Raw genomic sequence first — 21,567 nt, forward strand, 5'->3', positions numbered from 1 at the left:
AGGGAGCAAATGCCGTCCCTTTCCCTGGGAACTGAGCCTCCGGAGCTGTGCGTGTGGCTTCGGCATGACTTCCGCTCCCCTTAGGACCGTAGGGCAGGTGGTCATGGGGGTGGAGCTGGGTTGGTCACTTGCACTAGAAATGGTCACGTTCAGTTACTCAGGAGGCGGGGTCAGTGGGGCCCTGCCTCCTGGTTTCCACCAAGATACACTTTCATGATTTCAGGCGTCAACTTCCATGCACTCACTTAACAGGATCCCAAATAATGGTTCACACGAGTCTTTAACCACTGACGCCCTTTGGAAGACATATCAAATGCTGCCCATTAAAAACAAGCCATTTCACGGGCCTTTAATGATGACACTAATCACTGTGGATTTTTGTCTCCAAGAGTCCCGATGAGCAGAGGCGAGAAGTAAATTATGGAGCTAACTTTTATGTCCGTGGTTTATTGATCTGTGAGCTTCAAGGGAGCTAACTACAGCAGCCCCGAAAGCTTGGCAGTCCAGACTACCTTTTAATCTATGTAATTGGGACACCAGGGTACAGTTAGTTTCCAATTTATATTAATAGGAAGACAAAGAACATGATGTGCCATTTCTGTAATAAATAACGGACATATCAAAATATTCTACCTGGTAATTATAAATAAATCAGTTTTCCCACAAGCCGCTGAGGATCGCGTTGCTAATTCATTGTGTACTTTATCACAGTTCATCAGGAGAAGGTTCTGTGCTGCCGTGGATACTTACGTCTCCAGAGTATAACTTAATCCACGTCATTCCTGTTTCTTGTTTCTTAACAGGTGAAAGTCATGCTTCGCATTTGTTCCACGTTAGCTCGTGATACCTCAGAATCCAGCTCTTTCTTAAAAGTGGACCCACGGAAGAAGCAGATCACCCTGTACGACCCGCTGACGTGCGGGGGTCCGAATGCCTTCCCAAAGAGAGGCAACCAGGTTCCTCCTAAGATGTTTGCCTTTGATGCGGTCTTTCCACAAGATGCTTCTCAGGTGGGTAGTGATGCCTCTCAGGGCCAGGCAATGTTAATTCGTTCCAAAGAGTTTTCATTCATTCACTGAGGCCCGTGAGATGAGAGAGTGTCTTCCGGAGCTCTCCGATGAGCCAGTTCCTCCACCCACACGACAACTTCTGGACCGGTTTGAGCTCCACTGAACAGTTCAGTTCGTTGGAATTACTGATATCGTGCCGTGGGCAGGACCACTCTGCCAGGATTTCAACAAAACATATCCTTGGGGAGAAGGAGGAGCAAGCCAGTCAGTGGATGCATCCAGAAGCAGAAAGATAGCAAGAAGTTTCAGGACGATGGCACCGAGGTGCTGGCAACTGGGTGTGGGTATGGAAGGAGGGGAAAAATGTTTCGAGGAGCTGGGTTAGAAATAGACAGGCTCCTTGGGCCCCACAGAGGGGAAGTCTGGAGTGCTAGTGAGGAACTAGAGGGCTAAGCAGGGAAACTGAGACTGACATGCAGTCCCGTGGCCTGGATCTGTGGAGTAGTGGGGAAGAAGAGAGGCTGGGGGAGCTGTTGTATCAGCCAGCTACTGCTGCATTACAAACCACCCTAAAATTCAGTGACTTACAACAGTAAGCATGTATTATTGCGCATGAGTCTGTGGGTCAGCCGAGCCTGCTCCAGCTCGGCTCACACGTGTCTCTGATCAGCTCTGGCTTAGGTCAGCAGCTCTGCCGATCTTGGCTGGATGCTGTCACACGTTTGGAGCTTGGCCGGCTTTAGGGTGGTCTAGAATGGCCTTGGCCGGGTCACCTGTTCTCGCTCCACATTGTCTCTCACCAACCGGCAGGCTATCCTGGGCTTCTCTGGTGGCAATGGCATGACCCAAGCATGCAGGCCTCTCGAGGCCAAGGCTCAGAATCGAAACACCGTCTTTTCTGCTGCATTCCACTGGCCCAGATTCGAGGGGCAGGGAAGAAACTCCACCTCTTGGTTGGAAGGGATGCAAAGTCACCCTGCAAGGGGCTGCAAAGTCACATTGCAAGGGGCACGCACACAGGGAGGGGTGGAAAACCATGGCCATTTTTGTTAATTTGCTATGAATATAATCTTGGGGGCTCAGAGTGCCAAGACTCCTGGACCAAAGCTTCTGGAGCCGATCCCAGTAAGAACAGATGTCTACTAGAAGATTCGGTTGCACCATCTGGTACAATTCATGTGCAGTGAATCGATGCAACCGAATCTTCTGGTAGACATCTATAAGCCAGGTTATAGGTATACGGTGGCCTAGTCTGCTTGCATTTCGGCATCAGACATCACCTGTACCTTCCCAATACATTTCCTGCACTTCCCAAGATTTATACAAAACAGTGTTCAATAGGGTAACTAACACCCCTTAGCAGGCAGCTGTTAGAACCCCTCCTGTTAACTTCCTCCACGTTGCGTCTGAGTGTAGGAAGGCACGATGTTCACACAGGCTCCTGTGTTGATCTGTCGGCACGTGGCACACGTTATAGGCTCCATTCGTCAGCAAGCTGAGCATGTGGTTTCCCCAAAGAGTTGATCATGAAAAGACATAGTACTTTATAAGTAAATAAGTTCTATGGTTTCTCTCTTCATTGTGTGTGTGTGTGTGTGTGTGCGCGCGCGTGCGTGTGTACCACCCTACAGGCTTACTAATCTAAACCTCACATTGGGTCTAATAAATGGCCTACAAATAATTTAATTAATGCAGTTAAAATTTTCCAAAAGCAAATCTCCCTAAGTTGTAAGAATTCCAAAGCAAATCCTAAATTAAATGTGGACTATTAATGTGTTTTAAATTCAGTCCAGAAAAAGGAGCCATTTGTATTGCTAGTCTTTATTTACATTTCATACTTGGTTGCAGAACTCGTATGCTCAGCATTACAGATGCAGTCACTTTAGGATGATTCACTTTTGCTCAAATGTTCAATATTATGATAAACTACGTTTCAAAAAAAATTTCACGGGCATTGCTGTTTTCACTTACAGACAAGGAAATTGAGACTTGAAGATGAAGTCTCTCTTTCCCGAGCAGACATCTTTTCTGTATTCTTCCCCTTGACCTCTCTGTGCCCTGCTCCATATAGGATTGTATCTTTGATCCCTGCTGTTTTATCCACGATTTCCTAACAGTTCGTCCTTGGGCAGTCACTGCACCTCCCTGGGCCTCAGTGAAGTCTGATGTGAATCAATGAATTGATCCACGTGAGGTACTTAGAGCAGAGGCAGCGTGTAGTAAGTGCTCAATAAATGCGAGCTGCTTTTACTCTGATATCATCACTGCTAATTGTAGTATCATGCTGCTGGCCCTAGCCAGCCTCAGCCCCCAAGGGGCGAATACCCTTTAAGCCCCCAAAGTGGGGAAGATGATGGTGTGTGTGCAGGGTGGGCCTCTGCTGAGGTTCTTGCTGTCGGCCTGTAAAACATCAGCCACCACGGTGGCCCCAGGTAGTTATTAATTTTACTTTTAACAGCTTTAATAATTTTACTTTCTCAGTCTCTAAGACATCAGCTTCCTGGAGCTAAGAAATTATTAGAAGAGTCCTTTCTTCTTGTCACCCTTCTGAGTCATCTTTAGCGGTCTTCATGGGCCTTAGCTGTCATCAGGGGCCCACCACTGGGGCAGAACTTTGGGGAGGTGACTTAGTCTGGGCTGCCACAACAGAACAGCACAGACTGGATGGCTTATAAACACCAGAAATTTATTTCTCGCAGTTCTGGAGGTGTCTTCTCACTGTGTTCTCATGTGGTAGAAAGGACAAGAGATCTCTCTGGGGCCTCTTTTATAATCCCATTCACGAGAGCTCCGTCCTCACGACCTAATCACTCTCAAAGGCCCCACCTCAAATGCCATCACGTTAGATTTCAACATATGAATCTTGGAGGGGACCAATTTGGTCATCAGCAGGAGGAATGGCAGGGAGGAGTCAGCCCTGCGGGAGATCAGAGGCTTCTTGTACACCTGGCCCTGCCCTCGGGGTCTGTGCCCAGGAAGGCTGCCTGCTTCTCTGGGCCCAAGAAAGGCAGCAAGTGGCCTTCGGGGACCACTGTCAGCTCTGAACAAACAGCAGATGGGCAGGTCCCTGGCGTCTCTTCTCAGTGGATACTGGGCAGGAACTCTGCAAGGGGAGGCTGCCCGCCCCGTGCCATGCGAGGCCTCTCCTGTGTCTCCTCTGTCCTCGGGCCTTTGCACGGGGGAGTCGGTAAAGGCACTTTGGTCCACACTCAACCAACATTGTTCCTGCTGACCTTGAATCGAATACGGTTTATTTTATGGGTGGCTCAGGGTGGGCTCTCAGCCTCCTAACCACCATCTCACTTTATGTCCAAAGAAGACAGAGTTCATTTGGCAGTGACTTCTTCCCGCTCTGGCGAGGCGCCTCTGCAAATTCCATCAAGAAGATTCTACAACCTCAGTCTCAGGGTTGAGCGCCAGGCTCTGTTGCCTCGGTCTTGGGGGCGGGCGGCAGCGACAGAGCCCGTCCTCCCCACGGCAGCCCTCTCCTGCCAGCCTCTTTCACCTAGGAGGTGCCCCTAGCAGAGTTGCCCAGGCGACCACCGGAACAATTCACAATCGTTGGGAGTGTGGTTTTTCAATCTCGGTCAGGGAGAGAAAATTGATTTCTGAATACTTAGGTTCATTGTGCTGCTGCAACCCGGAGCTGAATAACTACATTCATCGCCGAGGCTGGGTTCTCAGATTCCCACCGGGAGGCCCGATGCTCCGATGACTGCAAAGCCCCGGTGTTCGCACAGCCTTCAAATGCCTCCGAGACATCGGACTGCAGCGCGGAGACCGGAACGGAGGCAACAGCACGTGGCGAATAATTCCGTCTTCCCGCTGCTGTGAAAGCCTTGGTGCAAACCAGAGAGAGGCTTCCCAGAGCACCACGCTGGCCCGTAAAATCGACTGGGTCCTTCCCGTTTGCAGAGCGCGATATGATGGAGCGTTAGTGAAGAAATACGAAAGTCATCAAGAGCCCGGCCCCTGTCTCGGGAGCTAACACGTTTCCTTTGTAAAGGATTCGTATACGTTGCACGTATCTGTAGAGAAAGAAAGAAAAGGCTCGTTGGGAAAAGAGGAGGCTGTAGACTGAGAAGGAGGAAGGAGATTGGGAAAGAAGCAGACGTGCGTCACCGAGCTCCTGCTGACACTGAAACTAGCGTTCTCAAGGTCATTTTCCTGGAATGGCACATCACCTCTTTCCGTCCTATAAGCCTGGTCCATTTTATAAGGAGTGTGTGTGTGTGCATGTGGGTGTGTAAAGGAAGGATCTAGTTAGCAGAGGGCGAATGGAAAGTTTACATGCCTTGTCTGGGAGGCCAAAATGGTGGCACGGAAGGGCATGGGGCCCACGGAAGCGCCCTGTGTTCCCGTTCCAGCCTGTTCCTGCCTGGTCTGCAGACGCGGCAGCCGAATTGTACCAGACATTAGCAGAAGGGTGGTCTGCAGTTAGTGTGTGTAATGCGGAGGCTGGCATGGGGGTGGGCGGTACCAGAGGGGGTGCAGCACCTCCAGAAGTCATTATGGGCTGAACCACCCGAGAACGCGATGACCTCGAGCCCCAGGAAAGCGGGCTCATATTTCTGTTATTAATGGTCCACTCACCACTTGTGTCTCCTCTTGTGTCCGCCAGGCTGAAGTGTGTGCTGGAACCGTGGCAGAGGTGATCCAGTCTGTGGTCAACGGGGCAGATGGCTGCGTGTTCTGTTTCGGCCACGCCAAGCTGGGTCAGTGACAGCTGTACATTTTGGTGCTGCTCGTTGGATTCCCAGTCACCTTATTCATTCTTCTGTATTGTCCCAGAGTCCTCAGAGGAAAGGAACAGTTGTCTCCCTTAGGTGCCGCATTAAATAATCATGAATCATCATTTCTGCTTTTGAAATGTAGATGTGCGTCCGAAGTAAATACCCGGTCATCTAGGGAAGCCTTCGAGGCTAGGAGATGAACAGAGCAGTGGCGGGGTTGTTCCCCCTTGGCCCAGGTCAAGGTCATGCCCAGGAAGCCAGCAGGAAAATGTAAATTTCCTGAGCAGGGGCTGTTGGGAAGCAGAGAGGGATCTGGGCTGGTGCCAGAGTCGACATAAAAGCCAGAGAAGCAGCTCCAAGCAAAGCCCAGAACCCTGTTAGGACCTGTCTGGGGAGAGTCTGACAGCCGTTTTTGCTTCCCAGCATCCAGCTACTGGGTCAGCCCTGGGCTGGGCACCTGGGGAGGGAAGCCACCGAACACCTGACAATGGGTTTGCTGACTGAATCCCCTCGAAGTGCTTCTCGATCCTGACCTGTGGCCGTCTACTCACCAGGTCTTACCTTACATGCTCGATATGTTAGCAATTGGGGGGGCTCCAAAAAGGGTCCCTTGGCCAGGATTCCAAGAGAGGCCTTGCGGATGGCGGAGGCCAGTGCCAGGCCAGACAGGAAGCCCTCGGACTCCCGCTGCTGCTGGTCTTCCCGCCCCGTCCTTCTCGTCTTCATTTCCGATCAAAGCAGCGATCCAGATTTTAACGGAATTCGTCCGTGCTGTACAAATATACACCGTGTTTAACTCGAGAATGCATTTAAAGTGTGAGTGTGTGGATTTCATCTGTGGTGAGAAAAAGAAATAGAATAGTGACGAGGCGTCCCTGCCTTCCCACGATACGCAGAACCGTGCGGAAACAGAATAGCTTGTGGTGCTCGGGGCCCTCGAGGTCCATCGTGATTTAATCCTGTCGTTAGCCTGGGCTGTGGCGTTCTTCACGGCAGCCATCTCGTCGGTGGTGCTAGGAGATGTCTTTCTGTTTCTGTGTCAAGTGCTGAATTTTTCTTTCATCGTTTCATCTTCTTTCTTCCCTTCCCCCTCCTTCTCCACGCCCCTTTCTTCTGCATCTTTGTCTTCTGTTCTTGAGACGCTACAGAGTGACGCCTGGACACTCAAACCGCCACCCTCTCCTCCCTTGTCCCCCCAGGGAAATCCTATACCATGATCGGGAAGGACGATTCCATGCAAAACTTGGGCATCATCCCCTGTGCCATCTCCTGGCTCTTCAAGCTGATCAATGAGCGGAAAGAAAAGACGGGAGCCCGTTTCTCAGTCCGGATCTCGGCCGTGGAGGTGTGGGGCAAGGAAGAGAACCTGCGGGACCTGCTGTCCGAGGTGGCCACGGGCAGCCTGCAGGACGGCCAGTCCCCGGGCGTGTACCTGTGCGAGGACCCCATCTGTGGCACGCAGGTGATTGCTTCTGGAGCTTGGCCAGCTCCCAGGTGGCTCGTCCCTGCCTCTGAGGCTGGGGCAGCTCAGTCCCTGACTCACGGACACGTGAACCAGGAGGCTCGTGAGTGTTGAAGGTGGACGGGGACTTCACGCCCGCCAGCTGTGAGGCCATCCTCCCACCCAACCTAAATATTTGTACCTTGGCTCTAATTGACAATGAGCAGGAACCACAACTGTTGTAACATTTGGAAGAAATCGAATTTACTTTCTTTACTCCCCTTTCGGGCGGGGGAAGTACAATCTTTCTTTTGTTTAACGACAAACCGAAATATTTACTGCTCTACACAGATAGCTACAGCCATTACTGGGGCTGCTTATGGCTCTATAAACTGTGTTTCTGGCACTGGCTTACAGCCGGATTAGTAGTGCTGTAGGAAAAAACTAATAACCGCTTTCTAATTAGAACCGTGATATAATTACTAGAACTGTGGAAGCCAAGAGAGGCTCCAGTTTGCCCTTTCGGGATGTCACTCCCGTTGTGAGAGTTTCTCTCTTGCTGTCTGCCGATCGATGGAGGCGTGGCTCACACCCAAAATAACCCGTCCTTCCAGCCTCTCGCAGTGGCTTTGTTTCTAATTGTGTCGGATACCTCCTTTTTTAGACAGGTGGGGTCGTTTCCACAGGTGAGGTTCCCCTCTCTGCTGTGCCTGTCTTCTCATGCCTGGCCGCGGTCCTCCCTCCCGCAGCGCAGATCCTCCCTCCCTCCCCATCTCCTGGAGACTGACGAGGCCCTCGATGTTCCCTTCCAGCCTCATCTGTCACCACCCCACTCCTTGCCACTCCTCTTAAATTACACTGACGTCCCCTAAGAAGGCAATGCGCCTCAGACTTCAGGGTGTGTGTCCATCCATCGCTGGGGATCTTGTTAACGTGCAGGTTCTGGTTCAGTGGGGCACGGATGAGGCCCCTGGTTATGCATGTCTAACAGACCTCCCAGCGACAGCGCACTTTCAGTGGTAAAGCTTTCAGGCTCCAGCCAGGCTCCCTCTTACCCCTGGGCCTTTGCACGTTCTATTCCCTGTGCATGGAACACTCCTCCTCCCCTCTTGCTCTCTTCACCTAGCTAACTCCTTTTCCTTTAGATCTTAGCTAGATGCCACTTCTTCCAGGAAGGCCTCTTAGATGTTTCTCCTGAGGTCACTAGAACACTCACAGCACTTCTATTGTGGTTGCCTGGTTAGTTTCAGCAATGCCCAAAGAGTGGGTACCATGTCTGCCTAAAATTGGCTGTCCATGGATTTAATGAGGTGTCAGATACCATTTGGATATGGAATCTAATTAGAATGCAAACTAGTTGGTCGTGCAAACCGTAATCCAGCGGTTCTCAAACTTTACTCTTAATCAGAGTCACCTGGGGAACTTGTGAAATGCAGATTGCTGGGCTTCCACTTCTAGAATTTCTGATGCAACAGGCCTGGGATAGAGCTCCAAAATGTGCATTTCCAGCAAGTTCCCAAGGGATGCTGATGCTGTTTGTCCAGGAACACGCACTTTGAGAACCATGATCTGTAGCGTAGACGGTATCTACAGAGCACCTGTGACGGAAGCCAGTGTCCGCATGCCCAGCGCCCCTGCTCCAAGCATTAGCTAGACACTCAAGTATGCTACAACCTCCACCCACTTCATAACGTCATTAATGAGGTTCCACGTAGGTGAAAGATCTGGTTAACTGAAGGCTAAGAATAAGAAGAGGAAGAGACCAACATGTTCTTTATTTTAACTCTTCTTGTTGAAAAATCTTTAAAGTTCATTGGTTTATTTTTCTGCCCTAGTAAATACAGAAAAAAAAAAAATGAACACAATAGAATCTCTCCCTGAACTTTGAAGATTTTTATAGTCTTGGGTTCCAAATATTAGCTCTCACAGTCCAGAATTATAGATACAGCTAGAGTCAGAGTAGAAAATTATCAGAATTTGTACCGATTCTAAGGCATATACTGCAGATCATTTCTTTGAATGTATCAGAAATATGAATTTCCTTTTCTCCCCAAAAAGGGAGTGCCGGTCAAACTCTGATACTACCGTTTTAATTAAGGTTTACTTATGATTACTAAGGGATCTAATAGGATTTAGACACATTATCCACAATGCTTTCTTTATTCAATTAATAAGTATACCATGCACATGAATTTAGGAACTGAAGACAAAAGTAGATATCCCATAAAGGATATACAGGAGATGTTTAAGGATCTTGGATGTTTTCATACATCTTTGATGCTTCTTGTTTATAAGTATGCCGGTAAATGTGGGCTAAAACTGGCTTTAGTTAATAGCTGGAAAAATTGAGAGTTGAATTAAAGCTTGCCAAGTTTTTTCACTTCTTTGGGACACTAGTGCTATCAACTGAAATCACAGTTTGCAACCTACCTGTGTCCAGGCAGGTATTCTTTGCAATCCAGATGCAGCCACATCCCTCGTGTTTTCTTAGGTAAATGGATCGATTGCCCAGGGTGTTGCTTAGCTGTCCTCTGCGGGGATCAGGGCGGGCCACCTGCTCCCGCTGATGTCCCAGATACAACCATTGGCTTCTCACACCTGCTATTCGTAGGTTCTACTTAAAGTGTAAAATGGGTAAAAATATGTGCCATCCAATAAGTGGGCTCCATAGTACTCTTTGGGAATGAATGAATGAAGCTGAGAGTTGCATGTGAGTAAAGGGACCATGTTCCAGAAGGCCTTCCGGCCTCGGAGAGGCACAGAAGGGACAGGCCAGGCGCGAGGGGCGGGCAAGCCCTCCTCCACCTGCAGCTTCAGCTCTCAGCTTGTGTCTTGCAGCTGCAGAACCAGAGCGAGCTGCGGGCGCCCACCGCCGAGAAGGCCGCTTTCTTCCTGGACGCCGCCATCGCCTCGCGCCGGGGCAACCAGCAGGACTGCGACGAGGACGACCACCGCAACTCCCACATGCTCTTCACGCTGCACATCTACCAGTACCGGATGGAGAAGAGCGGGAAAGGGGGAAGTAAGTGCCCTCGTCCCTCCGCGGCAGCCCTCGGGCCGGCGAGAAGCCCCGCCCCTCCCGCTGAGGGCGGCCGTGGCCTTTGCTTGACGCCGGACAGTTTCCCGGTCTGGAGCGGGCTGATTGGAGAGACAAGATCCTTGTTGAGTCTGGGCTGAAGTTTACTTTTGAACTGTCTTAAGAGAAAGGGTTTGCTTTGGTGAAGATAATTTATGAATGTAATTGCTATGGGAATGCGGGGTTGGAGGGTAGGGGGCGGGTTAAAAAAGAGAAACAGCTGCTTAAGGCATCTTTCTGTTCACGAGCCTTAAAGGTGCTCCTGGTGGCAGACCAGCATTTGTCCACCAGACACCCTGGCCATACGCTATAATCATTAACTGGAGTCGGCTCAATGGACCCCAAAGAAACAAAGTCAGGCTTTTAGTATAGTCTGTAAATCGGACGAGTGAATGGCCAACCTGACTCTGGGAATGCCCATTGCGTATGCTTCTCTGTAAAAACCCAGACAGGATCCCAGTGACAGCTGCAGTGCCAGGGACCGACTGGACGGTTATACGGTCCTCTCTTGGCTGTTGTCAAAGCCACACTCGCCTTTATGCTGTGCTCTGTCTTCTGTCTGTGAAGTGTGTACTTGGCGTTCAAGATCCTTCTCAGTGAGATCTTGGCCCATGGGCAAAGTGGTCCATTGGCTTCACTGGGCCACTTGTGGGCCTGGGTGGCCAGGCAGTGGCTTCCACACTCTCTCAATGTCCACCTCTGTAGGGCTTTCAAAACACAGGCAACTGGCCCCTAGCGCTGTCTGAATAACTGTCTCAAGGACACATGATGTCAGTAAAACAAACAAAAACCTCTAGTAAGGAAACTAACTCTGGAAATAGAGAAGCTGATCAACTAACACAGAGGCAATCAATGAACCTGATTCCAGGTGGAGCCTGGAATTAAGACAGCCAACTGGGATCAGGGGATGGGCTCCCCAACTTCTCCCCAAGTCTTCTTGCTGCCCAAAGTCTTGAAAAATGGTATACTGAAGAGAGAGCTCTGGGGGCTTCTGCGGCCCAGTCTTCTGCCATTGCTCCCACTCCTTAGCCGCTGTTGTTATAATTAAGGGTTCATGAGGCATGATTTACATTTAGTAATATTTACCCTTTCTGTATAGATTTGGTAAATCTATACAGTCATGTAACCACCACCACTGTCAAGATATAGTGCAGAGCCATCACCATGTAATGTTCCCTCGTGTTCCTTGTAGTCCCTTCCCTAGACCCTGACAACCGCGATCTGATCTTTGTCCTGGTAGTTTTGCCTTTATTCAGTCACATAAATGGAATCATGTGGCCCCTCTGTGGTCTCGTGTGTCTGGTTCCGTTCATTGACCATTTGAGATTCATCTATGTTGTTGCAGGTACCAATTGGTCAATGACTTTTCTTGCCACCTGCTTGTTTAGTTTTGACTGGGCCTAAAGACTTGCCCTGAATCCCTACCCCCAGGACTGAAATCTCACCGTACTCTCTGGCCTGGGCTAGAGTTCCAGTCCCCGGGACTAGCCTTCATGGCCCTGCACTGGCTACTGCCCAGAAATCTGGAGACACTGGCCCTCACTTGTGGTGCCCCGGGCGCTCAGGAAGGTGTACTATCCGCAGACCAGATCTCTCTCAACGACCAGCAGTAGTGAGAAAGATCTGACTGGGGATTAGGAGAGGGGTGAGAGGATCCAGACCTTTAAAATCCGTAACAGAATTACATCCGCATCTGTCCTAACGATCGGAGAGCTGGCTTTAAATCCTGCTCTCAGCCGATGTTTTTCTGAGCTGTGTCTTAGCAGCAGGAATGTGGGAGTCTGAAAAATGTTTATTTTATTCTTTTAGGCTATCGATAATAATAATAATCCCAATCAGAGCCTGCAGTGGGTTCTCGTACTTTCAGCAAAGGGTGACTCGTGAAAGATCTGAAGGTTGGGGCAAATGGCTTCCAAATGGAGCCGAGTGGGAAAATCTCCGGAGGTGGGATAATCTCCTCCTTCTAGGTCGCAGACCAAGCTGAAAATAACTCTGGTTTGGGTTTTTCACGTTTTGTTTCATAATTGTGCTCTCAACTTGGAATCCGGACTTAGGGAGGAATCTCGAAAACAAAGAAGCAGTTAATGAAATTACTTCAGCTGTAAGAATTTAAAACTCGCCTTCCACAAAAGTGGAGGCTAGAACATTCCCTAAACCCAACAATCCACCTCGAGTCAGTACTTAACGAATTCTGGCCACGTATTAAATATTTAATATCGAACTCATTTTTTTCCTATTTATAAATTGCGGAAGCTAATTGCTTTTAAATAATAAATTTGGGTTAAAGAAAAAGGCAAGAATCGTTAATGGCTTCTAAAACCTTTTTGGGTGCTTTCTAACGATTCTGTCGATGAGAACAAAGACCGGGCAGGAGGCCAGGCTCATATGAGGGGAAGTCCCAAAGCCTTGGGAGATGTCAATCTGCCTCCCACACCTGGCTTCTCATGGGGAAGGGAGTCAGGACAGAATGCACATGGCCACCCAGCCCAGGACTTGCTTGACTTCGGTGAATTTATAACTGTTTAAAATGTAATGAGGAAATGTGGAATGTTGTTTAAAATAGAAATTTTGTTTACTTATACATAAAGGGTAACCCCTGTGGACCTGGCAGCCAGAACTCAATTAAGGGAAAGTTTATTAACTAGCCACCCGGTAGGGAAGCAGAGAGCGGAGTATGCTGCTGCGAACTGGCCATCGGAGGCTTAGATGACGGATTCAAAGAGGTCTCTGCCACAAAAATTAAACACGCCGTGTGCATATGCACCTGAATCTTATACACATACATACATTTCACACACGCACGTACGCACGCAGATCTGTATTTAAGTAGGTAGTCAAAAATGTTTTCAACATGTCCAGTCAAGATAGACAAGAAAATTCTATGTTGATGTGTCACTGTTTTCAAATAGCACTAGGTTAACCTTAAACTATTTCCCCAGTTTAAAAGATTTTGGAGCCTTAGTGGGGCTGATTCTTTACTCGTTATGGAGCCTCCCCCGCTTTAATAAGCTAAATGCGTCATGGCTGAGAACCCCCTTGGGAATTTCAGCACTGGGGAAGGGACCCTGAAGCGTATCAGGAATCTGAAGCAAGATGGTACTAGTGATGCTTCAGGCTAATACATTCATGATACAGAAGTTTTACAAGGCCTGTTGATAAAGATGGTTTTTAAAAGCATCACTTTGATGAGTAATCTAAGCTTGCAAGCAACTGTTGCCCAGGGTCAAGAATGACACTGTATCTCTGACTAGTTCATTTACTTTATTGCTTCCAGGGGTAGCCTAGAGGCCAAGCGTGGGCTGGTCTGGGCTGGCTGTGTGTGCTGATGGGCGAGTGTATATGCACATGGGCACTCGTCTGGTTGCAAGTCTGATCCAGCTTTTTTCTTCATTTCTGTCTTCTTTCGACAAACGACCACTCTTTCTCGATATCTTGGAGTGGCTTGAATCAGCTCATGCTCTATCCTGGGCTGAGTGATCCATAAGACTCTAGTAATCCATCATTTAGGTAGCGGATACGGGGAAAGAGATCCTGGAAAGAACATGGCTTCTAAAGGAGGCACAGCCGGGTCTCCGCGGTCCCTCATAGCAAAACCCTGTGCAGTGGAGACGGCCACCCACGTCTCCCCCTTGGTCAATAATAAAACGACAGTTTTATATTTTTAGATTTTTTGTAATATAATTTTTAAAATCCTTGGCCAGGAGAATATTCCAAGCAATGCAGTCTGCAGTTCCCATAGTAACCTCGCAGGGCGTTCCCGTCACCTTCATCACAGCAGCAGTTCCGAGCCTTCTGGAGCCCCAGGTCCCCTGCTCTGCCACTCTCAGCAGATAACCAGCTTCCTGTTGAAGGAGAAGAAACAGCTAAGCCGATGTATCACCTCCGCTTCTCTCCTCTCGGCTTCCAAATCTCCTTGTCCCTCTACCTTGGGTCCCCCCAATCCTTCCCTGTGGGTCTGCTTCCTCCTACCACCTTGCCTTCTTTCTCTTGTCCCTTCTGGGAACTTGCCCATAGAGACCCCATCGATCATCTATTTGTGCTTCGATTTTCAATCTCTCCTACCACCAAAGTGAGGGCTGCCTCCTCCTGGAAAAAAAGGGAAGGGACAATGACATCAGCAGTCACGACAACCTGGTCTGTGCCTCCCGGCGCCTTTGAGCTGCCTCCTCTATAAAGCCTTTCAGATTGTCCCGTGTGTGTTCGTTGTCTGTGCTTTGAGTCCCACACCAGTCTGGGGGCTGGTAAGCCATTGCCTCGCTCCGCCTCGTGCTTCGGTCATTCAGGGGATCATCTAAGCTGCATTAGACAAGTTCCCCGAGGACGGAGTCCCCTGGTACCCATCTGTCTGTCCTCCGCAGGCCTCGTAGTGTGCCTGGCACATCAGCACTCAGTCCCTATGATAAATCAAATGGAACATATGCTGCATTTTAAACAATGAATGAATTTCTCTATCATCTGGTTTAGCTATGCTTCAGAGAGAGAGAGAATCCAGCTGCCTTTCGTGTAAGCAGACGGTGTGAGCTGGTCAGTTAATTGAGAAAGTTAGTTAAAAAGAGAAAGCATACAAAATGATACAGTCATGTCATAAACATTTTATTTTTTTAATTAATTTTTTTATGGTGACATTGGATAATGAAATCCAATAAGTTTCAGCTATACATTTTAACAGCAAGGTATATATGTATTTTCACTGTGTTCACCGCCCATAGTTAGATTTCTTTCTGTCACCACATATTTGACCCCTTTTACCTCGTCTACCTCCCTCCCCTCTACCCTTTGTTAACCACTAATCTATTGTCCATGTGTCTGAGTCTCTGTTTGTCCTGTTCGTTTTTTGCTTTTAGGTTTATATCCCACATATAAGTGATATCATGTGATTGTCAACTTTTTCTGTCTGGCTTATTTCGCTTAGCATGATTATCTTGAAGTCCAAACATTTTATTTTAACTTAAAACAAGTAGATGTGTATTTATTCATTGATCTTCTGATACAGGGCCATGTCTATCTCTTTGAGATGAGTTTTCAACTTGAGGTTCTGACTTTCATAAACCACACTTAGATTCGAAGTCTGGTTTTTACTTTAAATTTCTTCTAAGTAATTCAGGAACGTAAAAGACATTCATACAACCAACTGGGTATCAACTCTTTCTAGATTCTCAAAATTTGTTCCGCTCTGTAATTTCTCATTCACACCTAATTCATTATCTTTTTTATTAAAGAAATTAATTTTTATCATATCTTTTCAAAGCATTGAGTTTAGTTTTTATAGAAACATTAACTGTCCTTACATGATCATATGTTATTGGTTTACATAATAGTTGATTATATTTTTACCTACTGTACCAAGTACAAGCGACATAATTAAATTTAGGAAGAAACCCAGCTGACCTATTAATAAGTATATAGCTCATTTGCGGGGAGCAAAGTAAATAGACAGACTAGAGGGCATCCAGCATTGGCCACGAGCATTCAGCATGCCGTGGTCACCAATCAGTGGGCCTTGCACCAGTTATGGGGACATCAGCTTAACCTGGCCAGTAACCTTGGCAAGGCAGAGGTTCCCAAACTTTGCCGCACATGAGAATCACCTGGAGAGCTTTCTCGTGACTCCCACTGCCTGCATCACACTTCAGATCAATTAAGTTGGAAAGCCTGCCGGTGGAAGCCAGGTACCAGTATTATTTTTAAAGATTCCAAGGTGATGCTGATGTGCAGCACACTTTGGGAACCGTGGAGTTGTGGGAAGGTGAGTTAAAAGAGCTTCTATAGATAGCTCTGGACTTCCATCTTATATTCAGCTTTCGTTTTCTATGCGATTTTAGGCGATTTATTTAATACCTGTGAATCTCATTTTCCCCATCTATAGAATGGAGCCAATTCTTGCATTGTAGGATCATTGTGGGAATTAAATGATATTCGAATAATTCAGCATTTCCTGGCCTCTATCAGGTGCTCCATGAACTTGAGCTGGGAGAATGGCTCGGGAGTGGGGTAAAATCAGCGTGTTGCTTTCTGTGAGGAGAGTAACAATTTGGTTTGTCCAAAGTCTAGACTTAAACTATACATATTAGAATATAAATAAAGGAGGACTCAAGGCAGATTGCGAGTTATGTTCATTTAACCCTGCAGCTGTGACCTCAGAAATCTGAAGTCAGTGAGGAAGTTGCTTCTTAACTGCTATTAATTATCACTCATTTCATTCATTGATTAGAGAACTACTTTCTCTCCAGCCACCTGTAGTAACGTAAATTCTCGATAATAGCAAATGACCTGTGTTCACTCACCTTGTACCCTTCCAAATTAGGCACCATGTACCAAATCCAGAATTCTTTGACAATCGAAACTCCAGTGGGTATAGAGAGCAGCGTCGATTTTCCATTGTCTAAATGTGACTCTGGTTTTGAGTCATGCAGGAATAATTATAGGTATTTTATAATATTATTCTTCAGCACGGTCTAAACTGCGCCTTTGTTCTGTGTGTTCTATTTTACTGCATGTACATTATGCTTTTTATTCCATTACATCAAATGGACTATTAGAGTCTGAAAGTCCAAATTGGTCTCTGTCTTTGCCCTTTAATCTACGGTGCACGTTGAGTATCTCAGCTTCTCCTGTCTATGTAATTAGGTTGCAAAACAGATGATATTTTGCTTTAAAAATAACTATTTCCCTAGCATGCTGCTATGACCTGATCTTGCATGACACAAAATAGGATCAAAGAGAAATAATATGTTCTATCTTCCGTTTTAAAGGTTTTTACTTGGGATGGCGAAAGGTAAACAAAATATCACAGCCTGAATGTAAAAAACTCTGTCATAAATGTACCAGAGAAAATGGAGAGGCTGAATTGAAATGCTGTGCTTTATGTAAATACTTTATCACCTCCTTTTTCCAGTATTAGAGATGGAAATTGAGGGTGAGATCGGGTAGACACAAGGTTACTTTTTGGACAGCGGCTCCTGGGTGTTTTTGTCCTACAGCCCCCGCCCCCGCCCTCCCGCATCAGCGCTGCCATGTGGCTCTGCCCGCAGATGTGCGCATGCCCGGACGCTGCCCGCATGCTCCTCCCACCAGGGCCCAGACACGCACATCCCACCCCTGCATCAACTTTCCGAACCAGCTCCTTGTCCGCCTTGCCCCAGAATGACCTGGTGTGCACAACAGCTTTGGGAAGTTTGGATTTCGACCTTTGCTGTGTACCTTCTATGCAGAATAGGGGAAGGCAGTGGAAATAGGAAGCAACGAGAGGTGGGCCAGGCATGACGCTGTGAGCTAGGCCCCCTGGAAAGGTCGGAATCCAGAGTCTGCTGCTGCCTGGGGAGTGAAGGGAGGGAAGAGAGATAATCCAGGAGCTGGGATGCCGTGCTGAGGGCCACACTGCCTGGGAGAGTAGGGCCTGGGACAGTAAGGCAGTTTTGAAGATCCTGCTGTCTCCGGAACTGGCTTAGGCCACGTGGTATAGGATGCGGAGCAGGTCTTGAAGATTTGAATCCTGGCTCTGTCACTGACAGCATGTTATGGGCGAATGTCCTTTTTTATTTTTTTTAACAGCTTTAATAAGATACATATAAAATAAACTGCATGCATTTAAAGTATATAATTTGACAAGTTTTATCATATGTATGTATCCATGAAACCGTTCCCGCAATCAAGATAATGAACATATCCGTCCTCTTGGGACCTTTGAAATCACCCCGTCCAGTGCCTCTACCCACGCCCCTGTCTCCTCCCCCGTAACCACTGAGAAGCTTCAGTTCCTAGACATTAGTTTGTGTTTCCTAGAATCTTATACAAATCAAATCAAATCATACAGTCTGGACTCTTTTGTGTGGTTCCTTTCACTTAGCATAATTATTTCGAGATTCGATCATGTTATTGCATGTATCAGTAGTTTCTTATAGACAGTAGGGTCCTACTTTTTTATCCAACCTGACAATTTCTGATCTTTAATAAGGATATTTAAACTACTTACAATTAATGTGATTATTGATATGGTGTGCTCCGAAGTATTACTTTTCTGTATGTTTTCTATTCGATCTATTTGTTTTTTTTTTTCTCCTTTTCTTTTTTATCTGCCTTCTTTGGGATTTCTTGAACATTTGTAATGATTCCACTTTATACCCTTTCTTAGCTTATTAGCTATAACTCTTGTTATTTATAGATTGCTTAAGGATTTATAGTAGACATCTTTAAATTATCACAGTCTACTTTTTAGTGATATTATACAACTCATGTATAGAATGAGAACCTTACATAGAGTGCTTCCATTTCTCTGCTTCTAATCTTTGTGCCGTTGTCATCCAACATTTTAATTTTACATATGTTATAATTCACACATTACATTGTTATTATTTTTGTTTTAATAGTCAGTTATCTTTTAAAGAGATTTAAGTAATAAGGAAAAAAAACGTAGTTTATTCTCATGATTATCATTTCCTCAGCTCTCATTCCTCTGTGTATATCCTTTGTTGGTCTGCCTTATGGTGAATTCTTTCAGCTTTTTTAAGTGTGAAAAAGTTTTTATTGACCTTTTGTCTTAGGATGATATTTTGGTTGGGTGTAAAATTCTAGATTGTCAGTTTTCAGTACTTTAAAAATATTGCTCCACTGCCTTCTCGCTTGGATTACTTTCAACAAGAAACTTGCCATAATTCTTTATATAACAGGTTTATTTTTCTGACTGTTTTTAAAATTTTCTAATCATCACTAGTGTTGGGCAGTTTAATTATGATGTGGCTTAGTGTAGTGTTCTTCGTGTTTTGTGTGTGTGTGTGTGTGTGTACTTGGGGCTCATTGAGATTCTTGGATCTGTAAGTTCATAATTTTCATCAAATTTTGAACTGTTTTGGCCATTATTTCTTCAAAAATTGTATCTGTACTGCCCTCTGTGTCTTCTCCTTCAGGGATTCCAATGACATACATATGAGGACAATTGAAGTTGTCACGCAGCTCTTTTATTTAATCTCATTTTTTGCTTTTCATTTTCTGTCCGTATTTCATTTTGGATAGTTTCTATGACTGCACCTTCAGATTCACCAGTCTTTTCCTTCTGCAATGCCTGAAATGCTGTTAATCCCATCCAGTGTATTTTTCATCTCACACATTGTAGTTTTTATTTCTAGGGATTCAATTCGTGTCTTTTAAAATATATCCCGTGTCTCTATTTAGTGTTTTGAATGTTCGAAATACCACCATGGCTGTTTTAATTAATGTCCTTCTGTCACTTTTAGCATCTATGTCAGTCAGTTCTGGATTGGTTTTAGGGATCTCTTCACATGGGTCTCATTTTCTTGCTCCTTTGCACGCCTGGTTATTTTTGGTGGTGTGCTGGGCATTTCTGTATTTGTAAAGATTCTTAAGCTTTGCTTGAGATGCAGTTGTTATTTAGAAACAGTTTGATTCTTTCTGGTCTTTGCTTTTAAGATTTGTAAATGAGTCCCAGTCTGTGTTCAGTCTAGCGCTAAGTGTTTCCCGCTCGACTCAATACCCTCCGGTCTTTTCAGATGATGCCTCGCCAGCCTTGGGTAGTATCCTCACATACCTGTGCTGATCAGTACTCGGCGAAATACTTTTGCCGATCTCCACAGTTTTCTCCTCTCCAGCACCCTGTCCTGTGAATTGTTGCCACCTTGTTTTCCTTGGACTTTCAGCTCTATCTCCTCAATTCAGGGAGTCCCATCAGGTTCCACCTGAATGCCCTTCCCTGAGCCATGGCCTGGACACTCTCTCAAGGCAGTGAGCTGGGACACAGGTAGTACTCACCTCACTTGTTTCCTACCTCTCAAGGATCACTGTCCTTACTGCCTGATGTCTGTTGTCTTCCAAACAATTGTTTTATACATTTTGTTTGTTTGGTTGGGTTTTTTGGTTGTTTCAGGTAAGAGGACCTATCTGGTCTTGTTACTTCATTTAGCTGGAAGCAGAAGTATTCATGAGCAAGTCTCTTAACTTTTCTAAATTTCTATTTTCTCCTCTATTAAAAAAAGACAAGAGTATTTGACTTGTGGTTTTACCATAGGAATTGAATGAGACTAATGTCTGTGCAGTACCTGGCACTTGACAGATACTCAAGAAACACTTGAGTCTTTCCCTGTCTCTGCACCTGGCTGTTACTTCTTCCTGATTTTACCTTGAGTTATCAACCTAATGGGCTATTCAGGTTTTAACTTGATCAGTTTCAGAATTCTATGCAAAAGACATGTAGGTACAAACCTTATCCTCCTTTTATTGACATTTACCTCCTCTGGAATCTCATCCAATTCAACCTACAGGACTTATTCATTTATTTATTGGACAGATCAGTAGGTTTCAGAAGGTCAGTGATGTGTGCAGGACAGAATTTAAGAGAACCATGATATTTGTAACCCCAGCGTGATACACGAAGAACAGAGGTGTATTTGCCAGCACTTAACCCTTTCTCTCTTCTCTTGTCTTCTCTCCGGTGGCAGTGTCAGGAGGCCGCAGTCGCCTACACCTCATTGACCTTGGCAGTTGTGTGAAAGCCCTTAGCAAAAATCGGGAAGGAGGCTCAGGGCTGTGCCTCTCACTGTCTGCTCTGGGCAATGTCATCTTGGCTCTCGTCAATGGCAGCAAACACATCCCATACAAGTAAGTGACTCTTCTACTCAAAGGAGGGGATGGGGTAAGCATCGTGCCTGGACTGGGTGTGGGACTCTAGGTACAATGACATCTGGGGAGATATGTCTACAGAGGAACGGCCTAGAGCACATTGTTAGTTTAGTGCCAGAAACGAGCCTTCACTGACAATTGTGTAGTGCATTGTCTTCCATATTCAAAAGCTATGGAAATACTTCAATCTGTCCCAGTCTTAACTTTAAGCTGCTCAAGTCAGAGGAAATAAGAAATTATCTCTGTTGAGGTCTCCAGTTATAATCTCCGTTGGTGGGCTATTGTCACCATTGTGTAGATGTATCTGTTTCATGGTGATGAGAGCAAGGGACACAGGATCGGCTTACCCTTCCCTTAGGACTAGAGATTTAACTGATCAAAATACAGGATACCCAGTTGAATTTGAATTGCAGATAAATAACAAACGATATTTTAGTATAAGCATGCCCTCCCAATATTGCATGAGATACATGGAAATTCTGTATTGTATCTGGAAATCCTACTTAGGAGAGCTTATAAAGCTTAGGGAATTATCCCACGCCCTGCCATGCAAATGTTAGGGAATTATCCCACGCCCTGCCACTTCCAAGATCCATTTCCTCTTTCTGTTGCTGCTTTAAGAAGGTGAAATGAGAGCTGTTCCTATGTCTGGAATGACCAAGGACTCCTCCGATCACC

At 46.3% G+C, this 21,567-nt stretch overlaps 1 protein-coding gene across 1 annotated transcript in view; it reads left to right on the top strand.

Moving 5' to 3' along the window:
* Positions 1–21,567, top strand: part of KIF26B (kinesin family member 26B) — a 385,762-nt gene that overhangs the window by 313,629 nt on the left and 50,566 nt on the right. Inside the window, 5 exon segments of the mRNA XM_039883253.1 lie at positions 804–1,010; positions 5,632–5,725; positions 6,943–7,205; positions 10,023–10,206; positions 20,709–20,868. Coding sequence (XP_039739187.1) covers positions 804–1,010; positions 5,632–5,725; positions 6,943–7,205; positions 10,023–10,206; positions 20,709–20,868 — 908 coding nt within the window.

This window comes from Pteropus medius, unplaced genomic scaffold, assembly GCF_902729225.1.
Source record: "Pteropus medius unplaced genomic scaffold, Ma_sr-lr_union100, whole genome shotgun sequence".
Lineage (NCBI taxonomy): Eukaryota > Metazoa > Chordata > Mammalia > Chiroptera > Pteropodidae > Pteropus > Pteropus medius.